This window comes from Lutra lutra, chromosome 1 (assembly GCF_902655055.1).
Source record: "Lutra lutra chromosome 1, mLutLut1.2, whole genome shotgun sequence".
Classification (NCBI taxonomy): Eukaryota; Metazoa; Chordata; class Mammalia; order Carnivora; family Mustelidae; genus Lutra; species Lutra lutra.
The window spans coordinates 28,040,629-28,061,235 of NC_062278.1; the positions used below are offsets into that span (position 1 = coordinate 28,040,629).

General features: G+C 34.7%; 1 protein-coding gene across 6 annotated transcripts in view; it reads right to left on the reverse strand.

The window, feature by feature from the left end:
• USP25 (ubiquitin specific peptidase 25) overlaps nucleotides 1-20,607 on the reverse strand; it is a 131,074-nt gene that overhangs the window by 25,927 nt on the left and 84,540 nt on the right. For all 6 annotated transcript variants that reach the window (XM_047721900.1, XM_047721895.1, XM_047721884.1 and 3 more), the window contains 4 exons: nucleotides 17,459-17,529; nucleotides 16,591-16,819; nucleotides 14,979-15,179; nucleotides 5,163-5,302 (listed from right to left, as the gene is read on the reverse strand). In XM_047721900.1, coding sequence (XP_047577856.1) covers nucleotides 5,163-5,302; nucleotides 14,979-15,179; nucleotides 16,591-16,819; nucleotides 17,459-17,529 — 641 coding nt within the window. The remainder of the gene's footprint in view (nucleotides 1-5,162; nucleotides 5,303-14,978; nucleotides 15,180-16,590; nucleotides 16,820-17,458; nucleotides 17,530-20,607) is intronic.

Sequence of the window (20,607 nt, forward strand, 5' to 3'; positions counted from 1 at the left end):
TTGGATACCAAATCCTTAAAAATAATAAATACTGGTAGTTATATTTCCTACTGCTGTCTGTAAATTACAAGCTAAGGTTTTTATTTTTTTTTTAATTCTAGTAATTCTATAAATCCTTTCTTGACAACTCCATCAAAACAAGACATGACCTCCTCTGAACCCATGAGAGTTTGTAGGTTTTCTTTTTATGGTTTTACTTTTCTATCCTTCCTAAGAATTAATACTATATCCCACTTATATCCAGTCTATTGTGTTTAGCTCACTCTGTATAGCCTATAAGAGTCTTGTATGATGCACTGTATGATGTATTTATATGTGTGTCTGATGAATTCTTGCTTCTGAAAAAGATGCTGGGAAGTGACATCTCTTTTTAACAATTCAATCAGATTTTTTTCTTTTCATCCTTTTCTTTGGTAACAAATTCCACACTAATAGAGTAGAAGATAGTATAAAATCCAGAAAAGTCCACTCAAAGATACTAATAAGGTTCATCCAAAAATACTGTCCAGATTTCAAAAAGATCTTATGTTGCTAAATAAATTTATAATTAGAATATTCACTATATATCTATAAACAAATTTCCCAAGTACTTAAGGTGCTTGAAAGCAACTTGCTTAAGTAATTTTAGTTTGCACATTTAGTTTTCTGAAGCAAAAGATAAACTTTAGTTTTGACATAAACAAAATTTTAATAAAAGCAATTAAAGGGGCTTTATTTCATTTGAAATGTAAGTAAATTCTAGAGATGAAAACATTTTATGACTTTCCAGAAGTTTATATGCAAAAAGAGTTTAAACAATAAAGCAAAACTAATGACCAAGACTGACACTGCCCCTTCTAAAAGAAATGCTATTCTAAGCATAACATATTTAGAAAAGGTTTCCTTATTTTGAGTCCTCAACTTTTCAAAAGGAAATAACCAACCTGCAAGGTTGTTGTGATCATGAGAGATAAGCTAATCCAATACTTCATATATAATAGTTGTTCTATAATGACAAGTATTACCAGTATTATAATAATATTATACTACTTTAAAGTATTTTTATTTGAATAGAATAACTCAATATGACTAGCATACATACCTAGAGAGATATGCTTATGAAATAAGAATAATTATGCTGGCTCTCTAACCACAACAGTGAAATTTGATCAGGTAAATTAGGAGATCTGTCTAGGCTTTGTGGTCAATCACTTCTCATAATCAAATCAATCTCAAGCAATATTATCTTAAGAGAGAATATAAATTTAAGTCAAGTAGCAACTGTGAAACTGATCAGTATTAGTATATTGATCCTTATAAAACAATACATGGGTTTTGGAAAAAAAAGTTGCACTTAGGAAAAAATAATGTTTAATAAACATTTTCAGTTACCACAGAAGAGTTTCTACAGCATAATACTGGTAAGTTATATACATGCAAACTGAGAAACCAAAGAAACTTTAGTGAATACAATAATCCTGTTGTATTATTCAAGTCTAATTAGATATCCTAAGGTACCACAAAAATTTTCCATATAGGAGGGACGCCTGGGTGGCTCAGTTGGTTAAGCAGCTACCTTCAGCTCGGGTCATGATCCCGGTATCCTGGGATCGAGTCCCACATCGGGCTCCTTGCTTGGCAGGGAGCCTGCTTCTCCCTCTGCCTCTGCCTGCCACTCTGTCTGCCTGTGCTCACTCTTGCTCCTCTCTCTCTGACAAATAAATAAATTTAAAAAAATTTTTTTTTCCATATAGGGAATTTGAGGGCTCAATAAAGGAAAGTACAGGTGTATTTATCTTTTTCTAATATTGTCAGGCCCTTTTACATAAACACCTCAACAAAAGCTAAACTTGAAAGGAGTTAGTAAGTGTTTCAGTTAATAAACATTCCCAAAAGAATTAAAATATAAATATTCTTATTAATGGCCTGAAATCCATTAAGTGGATTGCTTTAAAAAGTAGTTTTTCATGAAAGGGTGACTAGAAAGCTATATAACTACAACCATGTTGTATAACGGCCCCCTACCTTTCAACCCAGTAATTCAACTATGGGGAATCTATTCTAAAGAAATGAACTGGAATATGGAGAATATTTCATTTCTAATGGCCTATTTATAATAATGTAAAGGTAGAAACAAATACACAGTGAGGGAGGTAAATAACAATTTAATCACTCAATGGAATTAACACTCAACCATTAAAGTTTTTCAGAGAATTTTCAACATGGGGAAATGGTTATGTCACATGTTAAATGATTAGAGAAGGCAATATATAAACAAAACTGTATATGCAGTAGTATTTCAGCTACATAAAGAAATCCCAAACCTGTACATAAAAATAAAATGAAAAAAAAAAATACTATTATATGATTAGAGCTTTGAGTAATGGGAGTACATGTGATTCTTTCTTCAAGTATGCTTTTTGTATTTTTCAAATTTTAAAATATTTCATTTAAAATTAAACAGATCCTTCTAAACAGTAAGCTGTGTATATGTTTAGAGACTATTTCTCTATGGTTTCTGTGACTGTACTTTCTGGGAAATTCTTAAGCTAAGGTTGGAACTTAATATATTGTATATTTGTAAAATGATTTGCATTTAAGTAACAAAAAGAAACTAACAACTGCTTAGTACCTATACTGCATGCTAGGTACCTTCAAAAAAAATAATTTAATCCCACAATGATCTCTATTTTATGTAAAAGCAAACTGGTGTTCAGAAAAATTAAGCACCTTATTCAAGTTTGCATAGCTAGTGAGAAGTAAAACCCATATTCAAAAACCCAGGACTATCTAATCCCAAAGTCTGAACACTCCTTTCATATACACAATTTAGTTTCTAAGGTATATTTTTAAGTGAGAAAAACCAGCATGTCGTTATTATGATCTGAAGCAACTAATCATGAGACCAAGAACAGGCTGCTTCAGACAGCCACAATTAACATATTCTTAGACATGTTACAGCATTTATACAAACAACTCGGGCCTATTGTTGGTGCTACTCCAGAAGATGCGCCAAATGGAAAAACATTTATGCTAGCTGTCTATCATATTCTCTCAATGTTATCCTTCTTTCTCAAGTAAAGGTGAAGTAGATTATAGGCTTATGGATATTTGTATTATATATTATATATATATTAGTTATGTATATTATATGTATATTATACATATAAATATATATAAAATATATTTAAGTGCTGGTTTCTGCAAATTTATGTTATACATGATTAGACAAACTAAACAAATCATGTTTCTATATTAAGCTAAATAATACCTTTGGCTTTCTGGTTACAGTTAAAAGGATGATACTTATTAACCATAACATAGGCTTTAAAAATAAAATTCCTAATTAGCAAAGAGCCAAGCAAATTACATTTTTAGACCAGTAGTTGCATCTACTTCTCTACCCTTTCTACCTCCCTAAGTTTTCTTCTTCTACCACACCCCAAGAAGTTAGACATCTCAGATATATTACAAGAAGCATTTTCCAGGAATGCTTTAGAATAGAGTTAGCAAGGGTTCATCTCAAGCTCATTTATAATCTCCAGGACATTTGCAAAATTTGGAATAATAAAAAAAAACTATATTAAAACATTTCTATAGTAAAATGATATAATCAAAATTTTTCATATAGGAAGTGAAATAAAAAAGTAATTCTGGGGCACCTGGGTGGCTCAGTGGGTTAAAGTCTCTGCCTTTGGGTCCCAGGGTCCTGGGATCAAGCCCCGCATCAGACTCTCTGCTCAGCAGGGAGCCTGCTTCCCCCTCTCTCTGCCTGCCCCTCTGCCTACATCTGATCTCTGCCTGTCAAATAAATAAAATCTTAAGAAAAAAAAGTAATTCTGATTATTTCACTCATCAAAACATAACAGAATACCTCATTAATTGAACATTTTGGTTAATCAAGGTCCTATCACATTAAAGGCCTCATTGCAATTAGCAGGTTATTGTTGAGATTAAGTTCACGAAGTAGAAAACTGTGCTGGAAAACTGCATGTATGTCCTGAGCACCCGGGTGGCTCAGTAGTTAAGCACCTTTAGCGCAGGTCATGATCCCAGGGTCCTGGCGTCAAGTCCTATATCAGGCTCCCAGACCGCAAGGAGTCTGCTTCTCCTTCTGCCCCTCCTCCCACTTGTTCTCTCAATCTTTCTCTCAAATAAATAAATGAAATCTTAAGAAAAGAAGAAACAGAAAAACTGTATGTCCTGTTCCCTTTAGTTCTCTAGGTAGGTAATCTTCAAGTACTAAAATTAGCTATCAAGTAACCTGCATTATAGCTGCTTGTGCTTACTAATAAAAAAATGACTACAGCAAGTGAATGTTTTTGTAATATGAAATTCTTGAAATAGCATCTCTCAGAAGGTCATATGCACTGAAAACACAGTACAATACCAATGTACTCAATTTATTGCTAAAAAACATACAATTCAAGAGCTACAACACAGGAAGGTTATAAGGACAATTCTGTTTGTACACTACTGAAATACACATAAACCACTTTGCAAGATCACGTTAATCCTGCTAATAATACTCGAACCCAGAACTTCTAGTATTTACTATTAAACATATTCCATGGGACAATGAAAATTATTACCTTATATTCCCAACTACTCCAATGCAGTGAGACTAAAGATAGAGGGAAGGGGTGAGGAAAAAAGAGAAATAATGCTAAATTTTATACTTCTCTTAAGTTCCAAATCAAATGATCAATTTAGACTATGATTATGATTTTTCATCATTCCCTAAGAGGAATAGAGAAATTTTTTGAAAAAAGAAGCATTTTCGGGCACCTCAGTCAATTAAGCGGCCAGCTCTTGATTTTGGCTCAGGTCACGATCCCAGGACTCTGGGATTGAGCCCTAAATGGGGCTCTGCGCCCAGCAGGGAGTCTGCTTGAGGATTCTCTCTCTTTCCCTCTGCCCCCCGTGCTGCTTGGGCACTGCAGCACTCTCTCTCAAAATAAATAAATATATCCTTCAGTGGGGGAAAAAAGGCAGCATTAAAAACTTAAGCTGAGGAAGCTACAGCCTGAGGGTTAGGTAACAGCATGGTCCTTGATCATGTTAACGTTAGTTTCTGCCCTTGGCCCTGTCTCCCCTGACTCCCATGCAGGCTGCTCTCCGAGACACTGCTGGAAATGTCATGAAGATGGCTATGCTCCCAAAGCTCAAAGAAAAGTTCTTACCGACTGCAAAACTGTTTCAGGACTTTTATCTTCATGCTCATGTGATGCCTTGGTAATTATTCGAATAGTTTCTTCTTTCAAGTGCTTTGAGAAATCACTTCTTGACGGCTGCTCTAGATATTCTGGTTCTCCTGCTTGTGCTTTATAAGAAAAGAATCAGTTGTACGTCTAATACAAATCACAGAGAGCTATCTAAGATGAATCTGTTATTTAATGCTAATTCAAAGTTAGAGAGTAACCAATTTTACTTTTATTTAATTTATCACTCAACATATAGCACCTACCCCAGAATTTAACCTCCCCCCTCAAAATCAGGTTCAAGAGTAGTCAATTACTGAAGAAAATACTCATTTTCTCATAGTCTCTGGTTAGAAATTCATAGCAAATTTTTCTGTCATGATAAATACCAAAAATCTCATTTTGGAGTATCATCAGCATTTTAACAACAACAAAACAAAAAAACAAAAAAAAAAAAACAAACAAAATTTAGTTTGTATAACAATCCTGGTCTGAGTTTCCACAGAGTACACAGCAGCTATTTCTCTGGCCACGAAATCCTTTTTCACACCTCCTTGACCAAACCTAACCCTGAATGAACCTGACCGACCTATCTTTTCCAAACCTGCCCTGGTAATTGAGTGTTGTAAGAGGAAAAACAATTACAACCTGGCAAACCAATACTAATATAAATTCAAAACTTCAAATACCATCCTTCCAAAGAACTCTCAAAGTTTTATCTATCATCCAGGCTCTGAGCTCAGACACACCAAGGCAACAATGTACTCTGAATGTCCCACTAGATGTTTTATCCACAACTCCAAATGCTTTATATAAGTGGGCCTCTGCCTCTCTCTCCAACATAACTTTGTATCCTTCGCTCTCTGCTCTCCTTTTTTCAGGTTATCTAATACACAAAAAAAGAGGTTTTTCCCTTTCAACCTTTAGATCTTTCCACGTTTTCTTTCCTCTGCCTATATATTCAATCCACTCTCAGTCTCCCATCTAAGAACTTCTATATGTCTTTTTGTTTAAATACCAATTCCTTACGAAAGTATTCCTAATTACACCAATTTTAGAGCGGAGTTTCTCAGGTTCTTGGCACTACTGACATTTTAGATCATTCTGATTCCTTGGTGTGGAGTGGTCCCGTGCACCCGGCATCTCCCTCTAGATGCAAGTGGTACTGCCCCTCCAGATGTGACAACTGGAAATGTCTTCCAGTTTGTCAAATGTCCCCTGGGGGCAAAATCGCTCTGAAATGAGAACCACTGCTCTAAAGTAACTTAGTTTTTCTTTTTAATAGCACTTTACCACAATTATGACTTAACTAGTACTGTATTTGTTTCAAGCCCATATCCCCTGCTAGACTAAGAGTCTCAAGAGTAGGGATGCTATCTCCTTCTTGTGTTGCTATTTCTTCACCAACTAGCATACAAGAAGCACATGATAACTTAATGGAACAAATGAATAAATAAGTAATGGATAGAAAGAATAATAAAGTACACTAAAATGTACTATAGTGTTACTGGGATTGGTTAGGTGAGCCCTTCCAAACCAACTGGCTTGACAAAACAGGGCTAATGCTACCCTTTTCAATATTTGATTAAAAACAAAACAAAACAAAACAAAAAAAAAAACCTTTCAAAGTAAAATATTATTCAAAAAGAAATACTGTAATTTCAACACATATGCATGGTAGTACATCCATCCAATAAGTTTTAACTAAGTATTTAACTATGTGCCAGGCACTAGGCTAGACAATGGGACTCCCCAGTGTGAACAAAGCCAATCTCTCACCCCATGAAGTTTAGAGTCAAGTATGGAGAATGTAATTAACCGAAGAATCACACATATGAACTGTGACAATATTATAACAATACATGCTAGGAATAAAATGGGGGAGGGGCAACTCAGATTATGGAATATGAGATAAATTGACCTTTTAGCAGAAGGATGATAGGTCGATCATCCCATTCCTTGATGGAACGACGATCTGAAAAAAGGCCAGTGTGGCTGGAATATAGTGTAAGAGGAGAGAGACAGCAAGACATATAGAGGCAAAAATCAAAGGACCTTTGAATCTAATAAAAAGTTTTAAGGGTAAAAGGAAGTAAATAAATGTTTTAAATACAATAGCAATGTGGCAAGGTTTTTTCTAGGGGGGGGGTGAAGATTGTGTTCATTTATGGGAGACAGAGAGAAAGAGAAAGAGCACTAGGAGGGAGGAGGGTGAAAATGAGAGGGAGAAGCCGACTCTCTGCTGGGCATGGAGCCTAATGCGGGGCTTGATCTCAGAACTCTGAGATCGTGACCTGAGCAGAAAGCAGATGGTCAGCTGACTTGAGCCATCCAGGTGCCCCGCAACGTGGCAAGTTTAAAACAACAACAACAACAACAACAACAACAACAATGTGAAGAATGGATTAGAGAGGAAAGTAAAACTAGAGGTCAGTGAAAGTACTAGATGGTACCAGAGCAAGAAACGGTGGTGCTTTTGGACAACAGAGGCAGCAAGAGAGGTAAGGGAGAATTAGTAATACTGAAGATGTATTTTGGACACAAAGGTTTGGAGGCTGATGTGAAGATGACTAAGTTTTTGGCATGCATAACTAGGATAATGGAGGTAAAATACACTATGACAAGGAAAATGCTTACAATGTATATGATAAGAGGGAAGTTTAAAGAAGTCACATGCCCTTATTTCTGTATTTCTTGACTTTACACTGCAATGTTCTTTCAGTGCCCTGTATGATGGATAAGGTGAAGAAAATTTTAGACTATTCCTCTAGCTGACTGTAGGATGTGAACTTAATGCAACGAGGGCCAAGAAATCCATCTAGTCTGGCACTGGTCTAACACACTGAAACATCAACAGTCCATGCAAAATAAGTCCTTAGGAACAAAAGTAATTTTATCTGATCAACACAGTCAAATATACCTTAGGTCCCCAGGGTTAAGATTCCCTTCCACATCGGGATTTGAGCCTAAAAACCTTATGGGTAATGTTGAATGATCTTGCTAAATGTCATACAACAGAACTATTTCTTCTAGAGTTTCCTTTGTGTATGTAACATTCCAGGGAACTTACATTTGAGTGGTGTTATATAGTGCCTAGATGAACCTACAAGGATTTAACATCTGGGAGTTCAAAAACAAAAACCCAAACCTTACCCAGCATGTTTATTGAGCCTGGGCTGTTTATATTAGCAATGAAGAAAACTGACATAAAATTCACTCACTTTAAAAACTCCCAATAAAATCAGATAAATATATACTCCATTACAATACAAAGTATTGAATGCAGCAACAGAGTCACACACGAGGTTCTACAGAAGCACCGTGGGCCCAATACACACACTTGGGATGCTGTTGTGTGTTAGGACAGGTTTCCTAGAATAAATGCCAACTGAGCTAAATCTTGAAGAATGTGTAGAGAGGACTATCTTGGAGATGAGAAAGGAAATTCCAGGCAGAAGGACTAGCACGTGCAAAAGGCCACCAAAAACAGACAGAAGATTATAAAATTCTTCGTATTAATGAGCCTTTATACTGGTAAATAAACCAAAATGTAAGTACAACATAAATGTGGTAGTGAGAATAGTTGGGATTAAAAGGAAATAAGATAACAGCTGCCACAGGGGTAATATTACGGGGACTCATAAAGACTCTGGGATATGAGGAAGGTCTTAAAGAACAGGCAAAATTTCAAGAATACTCATCAGAGGATATTTTTTAAATGACGGATGCTTTATGAGATGCTATAAAGATAGGAAAGTTCCTCACAAGCAAGAGTCATGGGGGATAATATGGTTTATATAAAACAAAGTATTCACAGGAAAGTAGATGTGGAAGAAATACAAAGGAGTCAAATTATAATACATGATCCTTATGAAAAAGAAAAGAGGTTTTGCCTTCATTTTGTCTAACCAGAAGGGTAAAAAATACGTTTACTGGAACGAATAACCAAAATGAGGAAAATAAAAAGTTCTTTCACTATCCAGAGAGAAGCACTACTAATATTTTTAGTATTATATATTTCCAGACTTTACCCACATTTTATAAAGAAAAAAAATTATTCTGAATATACTGTTTTTAACATAACAAACTTTTTTTGTGTCAATATAATTTTTACTGGTTAGAGTTTGTTCTTCTGTACAGAGGGCTCATGTAACTCATACTCTACATATTGTACATGTAGGGAATTTCCATTTCTTTGTTAAAAACAAGAGCACAGGGACGCCTGGGTGGCTCAGTTGGTTAAGCAGCTGCCTTCGGCTCAGGTCATGATCCCAGCGTCCTGGAATCGAGTCCCACATCGGGCTCCTTGCTTGGCGGGGAGCCTGCTTCTCCCTCTGCCTCTGCCTGCCATTCTGTCTGCCTGTGCTCGCTCGCTCTCCTCTCTCTGACAAATAAATAAAATCTTTAAAAAAAAAACAAAAAAAAAAAAACAAAAAAAAAAAGAGCAAAAAGAGTTTGGCTTTGTGTGTCTGTAAATACATACAAGGTTTTTTGTTCATCCTGTAACCCTATAGAAGCCTCATCACTGCTGGCCTGCTATAAAGAGTAGGAATTCAATTAATAGAGAACACACTATTTTCTTTATCTGTGTTCTAACTGACCCTTTTGTACACTAATTGGTCCCTCAGCTTAATATATTCTTCAGGTTTCCATGTGGAATACAGCTGGTGATTACCAATTCTCTATGGAGGTATGTAAAATCCCTGTATCTAAAGTATCTTTCACATCATCTATTTGTCCTATGGGTACGTCACTGAGATTTTTAAATGGTTATCCTCCACATAAGAGATTTTCCAGCCGTGCTCTATGTTCATGACGTTAAGTATTTCATTCACCTATCTGGCCATTAAAGAAGACCCAACATGCTACAGGTACTCTGAACATGCTTCTTTGGTCCACCTTCACATTGAGTAAGGGGTTGGGAGGGCTTGGGAGTGTTCTACCTATGTGTATTTCCTGGTTATGCTCTTCAACATTTTAAGAGGAGAGTTACCTCGATAACCAATTAGCTTTCTGTTACAGCATAAGGATCTGTTTTTTTCCTTTAAAAAAAAAAAAAAAACTTAAATTCAATTAGCCGAGATAGAGTACATCATTAATTTCAGATGTTCAATAATTCATCAGTTGCTCATCACATCACATGCCCTTTATATATATATATATATGTATGTATATATATAACTTATTTATTTGACAGAGAAAGAGAGCACAAGCAGGGGGAGCAGCTGAGGGAGAGGGAGAAGCAGGCTCTCCACTGAACAGGGAGCCCAATGCAGGGCTCAATCCCAACACCCTGGGACCATGACCTGAGCTGAAGGCAGACGCTTAACCACCCAGGCACCCCTCACGTGCCTTCCTTAATGCCCTCACCAAGTTAACCCAACCCCACACTCGGGATCTTAAATCTACAATCTTAAATCTACTATTAAAAAAAAAAAAAAAAGGGAGCAACATCTCCTCTTTCAGAAATATTTAATACCTTGCCTTACTGATGAGTCTTATTACATTCACACTTAGAAGAATATTTAAAGAAAATTATTTCAAAGATATGTAGAACATTCATTTCTAGAAATGTATTTAAAATCAACAAGTCCCCAGAAGCAGCCTATAAAGAGCCATGGTAGGCTGGCTACATAGAATCACAAGAGAAACACCACAAACAAAATTGTGGGAATGTGGGGGGCAGAAGCTTAAGAACCAGAGTTAAGCCTAAAATTTACCTAGGACAGAGTTACATCTGTACCACACATTTTTAGCCTGCTTCTCTAATGTATCATTATTTTGGCTAGACTTTTAAAAATGTTTGTATTCCCATACAATGAGGATTATTTCTAGGAAACTCATTATTGGAATCTCCATAGGAAATGAATTCAATTCAGAAAACATTCAAGGGTCATCCAACATATGTCATTTATTATGTAGATTCTGAAAATATAAATAAGAACATCACTCAGTCCCTGCTTTAAAGGAACTTGAGAATACTGAGAATATTATTCATTCTACCAGGTCTTATTCTCGGGAACCAGCTGTATTTTCCTGGAAGATCAGCTTGTTTATAACTTGTAGACAGCATCTCTAGAGAAGTTCTAGAGCCAATTCTACAAACACCCTCTAGATAAATTTATGAAATCTTACAGAATGCACTCCATACCCATATTAACCTATTTACCTTGTTTTTTTTACCTTTTAAAAAAAAAAATCGGGGGGGCACCTGGGTGGCTCAGTGGGTTAAAGCCTCTGCCTTCGGCTCAGGTCATGATCCCAGGGTGCTGGGATCGAGCCCCGCATCGGGCTCTCCGCTCGGCAAGGAGCCTGCTTCCTCCTCTCTCTGTCTCTGCCTGCCTCTCTGCCTACTTGTGATCTCTGTCTGTCCAATAAATAAAATCTTTAAAAAAAAAAAAATCGGGTATGCTACACGGGTTATGAGGACTTCAACAATTTTCCCAGAAACAATATTGTACTTCATGTTAACTACTAAAATTTAAACTTAAAAAATTAGTTTTTAGGGGTGCCTGGGTGATGCAGTCAGTAAGCAAGTCGGCTTGTGGTTCTCTCTCCTTCACCCTTCCCCCCTCCCACTTGTGCTCTCTCAAACAAATAAATAAATCTTTTTAAGAAGTGTTTGAATAAGGTGAAACACAAGTAAAAGTGCAAAGCTCTTCTCTCCTTCTGAATAATCTGTTTTATAAATATAGCCTGGAGCCATACTGTTTACCCAGAGGTACATCTCAGAATTACCTGAAGATCTTTTTAGAGATATATATTCTGGACCCTTCCTTCAGAGGTTCTGATCCCAGCTAAGTTTTAGGTGATCTGACTTAGGTGGGGTGTGCTGCTTATACTCACAAAAAAACTCCTAGGCATAGACCGTATACACCGTCATAAAGAACTGCTGAACAGATTTCTAAACCTAAGTGTTCAGGTAAGTTTTTCTTTGCCGTAAGCAGGTTTAAGGAGATAGAATGAAAAGGATCAAATAACTTTTGGTACCATCATTTATTACTTAGTTTCGGTAAGACAAGGAATGGTACTAGAGAAGCGAGGTCTATGGATTTCTTGGTCACATGTAAGCAGAAGTGGTGCAAAGACTCATTTAACTACTACTATATAAATCAAAATTCTTATTTGGATTATCACTCAGAAGAAACTGATTTTAACAGTTCTCATATTAAAGCTTTATTGAGAAGATTTGCAAGGAAAGAAAAATCACTCTGATGAATTTTATGAGCAAGACTTCCTTGTATTACTTCCACTAGTCACTCATAATGCTAGAGCACACCTGTGAGATTTAAATATAGGTTCTCTTTAATATGGTGAAAATATTACACCAAATTGAGCAAATTACTATGGAAACTGTGAAGAGAAATAAGAAAATGACATGGGCATTAAAGTAAAATTTCTCCACTAATCCATGGGGAGATAAATGGTTCCAATAAACATTAATGAATTCCCTTATATAATTGTGTTAAATTGCCCTGCAACAGAGGATGGACTTCTTAATAGGATATATAAAATAATACAGTAATAGAAACCAATCTTTCAAACAATAATCTCATTCCCCAAACGTATAGACTTAGCACATTCTATTCCTACAAACTCCAAGTGTGTGCTTCTAGCAGTTCCACAGGGGACACAGCATTTCCAATTGAGGCAGTTACTGCCACTGCTTTCTAAAAACCCAGGCTGGAAGATAATTATCATAATAGTTATATGTGAGTTGACCATTTCTGTCTCCTTATTTTTTAGTTATTTTGATTCCTCTCAGAAATACATCTCCATCCCCAAGTATTTTTTTTTTAAACTAAAAAGAAAGACATGAAAATATGTGCCTAATACCTACTTCTGTTTTTTTAAAATCACAAAACAGCATTTAAAGTATATGGTAGGACGTATTAATCAAGATAAAGGGTATGGGGCATATAGATGTGGCCTTTTATACAGATGTAAATGGCAGGGCAAAGTTGGCTAGTCCTGTCAGACAGGAATATTAATGGGGACTATGTATTAGTTTGAACAAAAATAAAATGTATTAAGTCTGCAAATTTAGTCTTGTGAGAGACAAGATGAAGAGAAGGACACCATATAGCACTTTATATTTTGGTGCCACAAAATCTAAGTGAGCCAAGAATACAGTTGCAGCTTATCCAAAAATGTAGGATTCACCTTCACCTGAGTGCTTAGGTACCACTATCACTTACGACCATCAGGCAGCCACATCCTGCCACTAGTAAGATAAGAACAGCCACATGCAAATGGTGTACATAAAAGTCAGTGGAAGTATAACAAAGTAGCTCCACTGGGGTAAGTTCTGGGAATTGGTTTGAGAAGGATATGTACAGAAGACAAAGGATGAAATCACAAAGGGATGGAACTGGCTCGAAAATGAAAAGAACTATAATGTATATACTGTGATGTGAGCACAAAAATCTCTTGTCTCTTGATATCTATCAAGTCATTTCCTATGGAAGTAGACAAAGTCACTCTACAGAAATTACATTACTGTGAAATCACAGACCTTCATGTGGTCTACACGGTGGCTCTTAATGTAGGGAAAAAAATATAGTTCTGCCTCATGGTAGAGCTTATCACACTACGATGGTGGTATTCAGATATACTATATTGCATTTAAGTATCATAATATTGGTATCTTTGTTGGTATAATACCATTATCTTGGTCTTTTAAAAATTCTGAATGAATGCCTCTTAACATCAAGATCAAGGACTCACCTAATCAATTTCCATGAAAACAAGTTACCAAGTCTGGACAGATCTGTGTGTTCTATTTTATTCCAATACCACATTGTGGTATTGTACATCTTCCATTGAGAGAATAATTTCTTATAAAGTTAAAGTGATAACACTAAAATTCACCTAAGTAATGCTGTTTAAGAAATGGTCTATAAAAGATGAAATAAGGCAAACATCTACAAGGCTTTCTTAAAAAATAAAAACAAAACAAGCAAATGTTGCATAAAAAGGCCATTCAAAAGGATCCACTGAGAGTTTTAAAGCGGAAGGATGAGTTTGACAAAAATATCTGTTTATCTCTTCTCGTTCCTCCAACTACAATAGAGAAATAGCACTTTTTTACAGTAGAAAATATGTTGCCCTAAAATATTAACTACTCTGTGATGATGGAAGTAATCTTTTAAAAAAATCAGAAGACATTTATTTTCACTTTCACTAGGACATATTTATTTTTGTATTGTGTTTAAACATTTCACTGATTTCATCAGCTAATAATTTTAGAATATTTTAAAATATTAAATACGTAATTTCAGCTAATTTTTTTAAACTTAAAGATTCTGAAAAAATCAAATAACTGCTCTATAATACTAGCATAATTACACAAAATATTACATAAAGTATTATACAATATATATACAGATAGATCAATAATGCTATTTTGTTCAAATGGGAAGTTACTGAAGTTCACTCTCTTGATAACTTTAGAGAAAAGGTTTGGATTACTTGCTGGTTTTCATGGCTTTTCTAAGTTTTTGGCCAAGAAGAGTCAGGCCCAATCAAAATGGGCAGGACAGGTAGAGAAAGAGTTAGGAGAATTATCTCATCTAACTTGAAAAGGCATTTACATAAGCTGCAATACCTGGCAAAGTGGTCAACTAAACTGTTAACTGTGGCAACTCAAGAGTGATGGAATTTCAGATGATTTTTACTGTCTTCTTCATACTTTAAAATAATTAAAGTTCTTTTTAAAATAAGCATACTTATTTTTATAATAAATATCAATAATAAATATATTGGTAATAAAATACAATTTAATCAAAATGTACTAACCTGTTGTTACAGAAGACTCTGACTCCCTCAGTTTCTGAGATGCTAAAAGTTTTTCCTGCAAAGCTTTCTGGGCAAGTTGTGCATCCCATTCTTCTAGCTCTTTCTCAAATCGCTGGTTGTCTTCTTCAACAAAATCTCTTAAATCCGGTGGTAATGTTTCTATTCCAACAAGAGCCTGCCCAGTTTCTTTATTTAATTCCTCTGCAAATCATATTTCAAAAACTAATATAAAATTAAGAATTAAAGGAAAAATGCAAAGCTCAAAATAGGATGCATTTCAAATGGGATTTAAAGTATGAATTATTACCATTTAACAAATCAATATTAAAAATTAAAAGAAAACTCAAACTGCATGGATACGCAATGATGCAAATATTTCACTATATATTATAAGAAATGTTCTCAGGTTTTTTCTTAATCTCTAGATTAAGAGAGTAAAAAAACAGAACAGGATATAAAGCCAAAATCATTTGCTACTCAAATATTGACATACCACTACATTTTCTACTTTAAGAAAATACTAGATGTTTGATTACTCATGAAATAAAAATGACAAAATGAGAGTAACTCATAACCTTATTAAACTCAAAACAAAACTAAAATTCTTTTTCATCCAAAGCAGTTAAGATAGCAATATACTTATAGTTAATTTGAAAACTAATCAATATAGCAAGATTTTCAAGAACATTACAGTAGTATTTAAGAGAGTTACTAAAACCCTACTGTACACATATAAAATACACTGCAGCTTTCAGTCATAAGTGGACCATCTAGCTAGTGTTGCTGAATGGTTTAACACAAAAGGAAAGTTGATTTTTACCCAGTTTCAACAAAGCTTTATTAAGTATTTTTTATATGCAAAGCCTATATTAGAATATAAGACATAAAATGATTAAGACATAGTATGACATGGTCCCTGGTTTTGAGGAGATATGAAGTAGAAAAGACAAGTTGACACACAATTCAAACACATATAAGTGCCCCATAGAGGTATGCTATGAGAACACAAGGAGAGAGATTTTCTTATAGAGGTAAAAAAAAAAAAACTTGGCAGAGTAGATGACTGAATTGAATCTTGACAGAAGAGCAGAAATAAGACAAAAGAAAGAAATAACATTCCCTTCAAGAAATAAAAAACATAAAAACTAAAGATATAAATGTGTGAAAACATTTGATGTGAAGATAATACAACAAGCAGTTCAAGTACCAGTAAAGTATATATTGTTTGAAATGGACAGTAGTTATAAATTAAGCTTGAGAGAAAGAGGCCAGAAAACGGAGGCCTTATACAGCAGGTTAAGGAGCTTAAATATGAGTCAGTGCAACATACAGTCCTTAAAAGGGATTTTAGTGAGGACAAATAGGTCAGATTTGCATTTTATAACAGTTACTAAATAGTTAACTATGAATACAAAATATAATCCAATTGTCAGTTCTGATTACATTACTCCTAATTCCAGTTTCTTAGAATAAGCCAGCACACTTCCTAATCATAACTATCACCCTCTGAGTCAATTACACTTAACTAATCACACCAGAGACCGGAGTCACATAAAAGAGTTACTTATTTAAAAATAGTTTAAAAACTACCCTATATATTTCATGTTCTTACCTTTTATTAAGAATTGTGCCTTATCATTTATGTACATTAAACAGTATGCACTGGCATTTCTATAACCACCAAAAGAGTCCCTCACTAGCTCTTCCCATGATGATTTTGTCACAGCAATATCATTGTACTTCATCCACCTGTTTTCACGATGATCAAAAATATATGCCCAGTAGTGCCCGGCATTAGCTTGGCCTTCATGAACTAAAACAGCATGTAAGCGATAAGGAACCTAAATATGCAAACAGAAGAGTTAAGCCACAGTTAAGTAGTCTATTAATACCACATTCCATGAAACCCATAAATTGTCTGATTGAAGAATAACATAGAAAACTGGCTGTGACTAAAATTTTGAAAAAATTATACTATGAAATAAAAAGGGGGGAGATAAATAAGCTAATGACATGTAAAGCAGGTATATAAGTAGGATGATTTTTGAGACTTTAAAAATGTGTTTCTTTCAAATGAAGACTTATGATGAAATTTTAAATATAGCACATGATTTGTCTAAACCTTCCCAATTATAACTTGATGACTGAATTAGCAATATGGCCTACATAATGTACACCAAAAGTTAAAATGTAACTGAGCCCTATACTTCCCCCCATCTTAATATCCTCAAACAACCATATAATTTCTCCCATAGGACTTTCTGAAAATTTTTGCTAAGTTTTACTGTAAAATAATTTTAAAAAGTAAAAAATAATTACGAGAATACAACTCAATGTGGGAAATATTAATATGGAATCTTTAAAATCAGCAGTTTTATAACAAAACATTAAGAAAAATTAGCTTAAGAATTAGGTTAATCATACAAACAAAAATACATAAATAATTTTGACAGTACTTGCCAACTTAAAACTTAACTTACCTGGATCATAGATTTGTCAGAGTACATTAGTTCAATTGTTCTATGGATTCTGGATATGCTTTCCTGCAAATCTAAGGATAGAAGATGTCATTTAAAATGATTATCATCAAGTATGCTTCTACTAGACATAAGATAGGAGCTAATGGTTTTCCTATCAATATGTTAGAGGAATAAGGAAAAATTCCTAAAACTGTTCTTGGAAACATTACTATATGGAGTCCGTATAAGACAAAATATAGTTCTCCTTAATAAAAGATATGCACCAGGGATGCCTGGGTGGCTCAGTTGGTTGGACGACTGCCTTCGGCTCAGGTCATGATCCTGGAGTCCTGGGATCGAGTCCCGCATCGGGCTCCTGGCTCCGCGGGAGTCTGCTTCTCTCTCTGACCTTCTCCTCGCTCATCCTCTCTCTCACTGTCTCTCTCTCAAATAAATAAATAAAATCTTTAAAAAAAAAAAATAAATAAATAAAATAAAAAATAAAAGATATGCACCAGTGCATAACTAAAAACCAAAACAAATATGATTCACTTAGAAAATGCACTGTCTGTAAAAGTGAACTTTGTTCAAATCTATAAGGGAAAGTTTCAACAAAAATGTAACATAAAGCCCCTTACATATTTATATAAAATAGGAAAACTATGAAATAACTTTGCCACAAACTTTCTATAAACATATATGTCACTGAATAAAAATCTACCACAATCACCAACAGAAATAATGTTGAAACTCCCATTACTTATTACTTCTACTTTCAGCAGAAATCCATTCTACAAAATTATTCAGTTATATTGCCTGTAATAATTTAAAAATTAGAGACAACCTAAATACCTATTAAATGGTTAAATGGTTATGGTTATGGAAATGGTTAAATTACAGTATAACCTATACTGTGAAGCTACTGAAAAGAATCAGGAAGAAACTATGGAAGACCATGAAAAAATATTAGTAACTTCAGAGTGGGAAGACCTTTTTCTAAGCCTGACAGAAGAGCCAGTAACCATAAAAGACTCTCTCCCCAAACTTAAGAAAATCTGTATTATAAAAACAAAACAAAACCAACACCAAAAAAAGTAAAAAAACAAAGACGAGTAAGAAACTATCTACAGCATACACTACAGGCAACAGGTTAATACCCATAATGTTGAAGTTTCTATTGAGCAGTAAGAGAATAATAAATGGTTCGATATAAAAAAAAAAATGGGTGAATGTCACAAGAAATTTATAGAAAAACAGAATATTTCACTCATAATTAAGGAAATGCAACTTAAGACACTGACACTAACATACCATTCTTTTCAATGTTCAGGCTACCACAATTTAAAAAGTACCCAAGGCTAATAAGGAGGATATTGGGAGACAGGCTTGTCTATACTGTTAGTGGGAATAAAAACTGGTTCAATGTTTTGGAGGGAAAATTTTAAAACAGTTAAAATTTAAAATATATACACTTTGGACCAGAAATGACACTTCTAAGAATATATCCTACTCAAACAAGTGTGTCAATATGTATATAGGCCAGCACTATTTGGAGTGACTATCTGCAGTGTAAAAAATTACATGCTACTCAGATGCAGGGATATTATAAATAGTTTAAAAAATAATGCTAACAGCTGTTAACAGGGATAAGAGAGAGGAAATAAATATTCCAAGGAAAATCTTACCCAGTTCATTGCATAACTATGGTCCAAAGTATGAGGTATTAAGGCTCAAACCCTTATCGGATGAATGTCTCTCAAATTCCTCAAACTTAAAATGGCCAAAAGTGGATTCATCTTATTCCTACTTCCTCCCCTGAGGTGGGGACCTGCTCACCCACCAGTCTGCCCTTTTCCAAAGTACACTCTGTCTATTCATACCAGCATAAGGAACTGCTGGGGAATCGTCCCTAATTCCTCTCTTGTTCTCTCACCTCCTGTCAGCTTTCTCTAAAGAGTAGATCATATCCGTTCATTTCTTTCCTCCCTCAATGCCACTACCATGGTGTCAAAAGCTTCCTAGTTTCCACCTTTCAGAATGTCATCTTAAAGCAACAAACACAACCTGCTGAGTCCACTAGAAAATTATTTAATACCTGGTACAGTGTTCAGGAAACACAGTGTATTCAATAAATGTTCACTAATGAATTCAAATGTGAAAATGTTCCCTTACATATGAAAAATAACTAAGGGAAACATTTACAGCTACTGGTGCTAATTGTTAGTTGCCATCATGCCCTATTTATGTTATTATATTACATTATATTACATTAGGACTGCTCTTTATTTACATATTGCCTATAATGAGTCAAGTTGAGCATCTAAAATCCAACCATTCATATCGCTTAAAATAATTCCAGTCTTTTGGTATAAAAGAACAGCTCCTAGATTTTTCTTTTTTCATAGAAAAAAATTAGGATGAAATTGGGTGACAATAATAGGATATTATATTTTGCCATGTAAAGAAAAATTATAATAAAATCTACCATAAAATATTAACATCAACTTCATTTAAAAAAAGAAAAAGGACATTTTCACAATAGTAAGGTAGCAAAGATATAATTTCAGAATAAAGGAGAGTTCCTTCCAACAAAAGCCAGATGGCAACTTAACACCAACACATATACACACACGTGTACTCTCACTCCCAGCAGGACATTGTCCTTATTTTTCTTATTTTGCTACATGCCAGTTAATACACATTACAGACTGGCACTGAGCTCTCAGATTATATTTGGAAATCTCTGTTAGAGCAGATTTAAAATTAAAATTCACATTTCTGGGGTGCCTAGCTGGCTCAGTTGGTTAAGCTTTGGCTCAGGTCATGATCTCAGGGTCCTGGGATCCAGCCCAGCATTGGGCTCTCTGCTTGGCAGGGAGTCTGCTTCTCCCTCTCCCTCTGCCCCTCCTGCTACTCAAGCTCTCTCTCTCTCAAATAAGTAAATAAAGTATTTAAAATAAATAAATAAAATTTACATTTCTAATTCTTAAATCTGAAAAAAATTTTATCACTTTAACTCATGACACAAACATTAGAAGGAGGATATAATTGATAAATACACAATTTAATTGTATGAGCTTTCACCAATAGGGTAGCTGTGAATACCAGTTTGATATAAATTTAGAGCACTAAATGAGAAAATCAGACCATCTGTTATGTCATTAATCAAC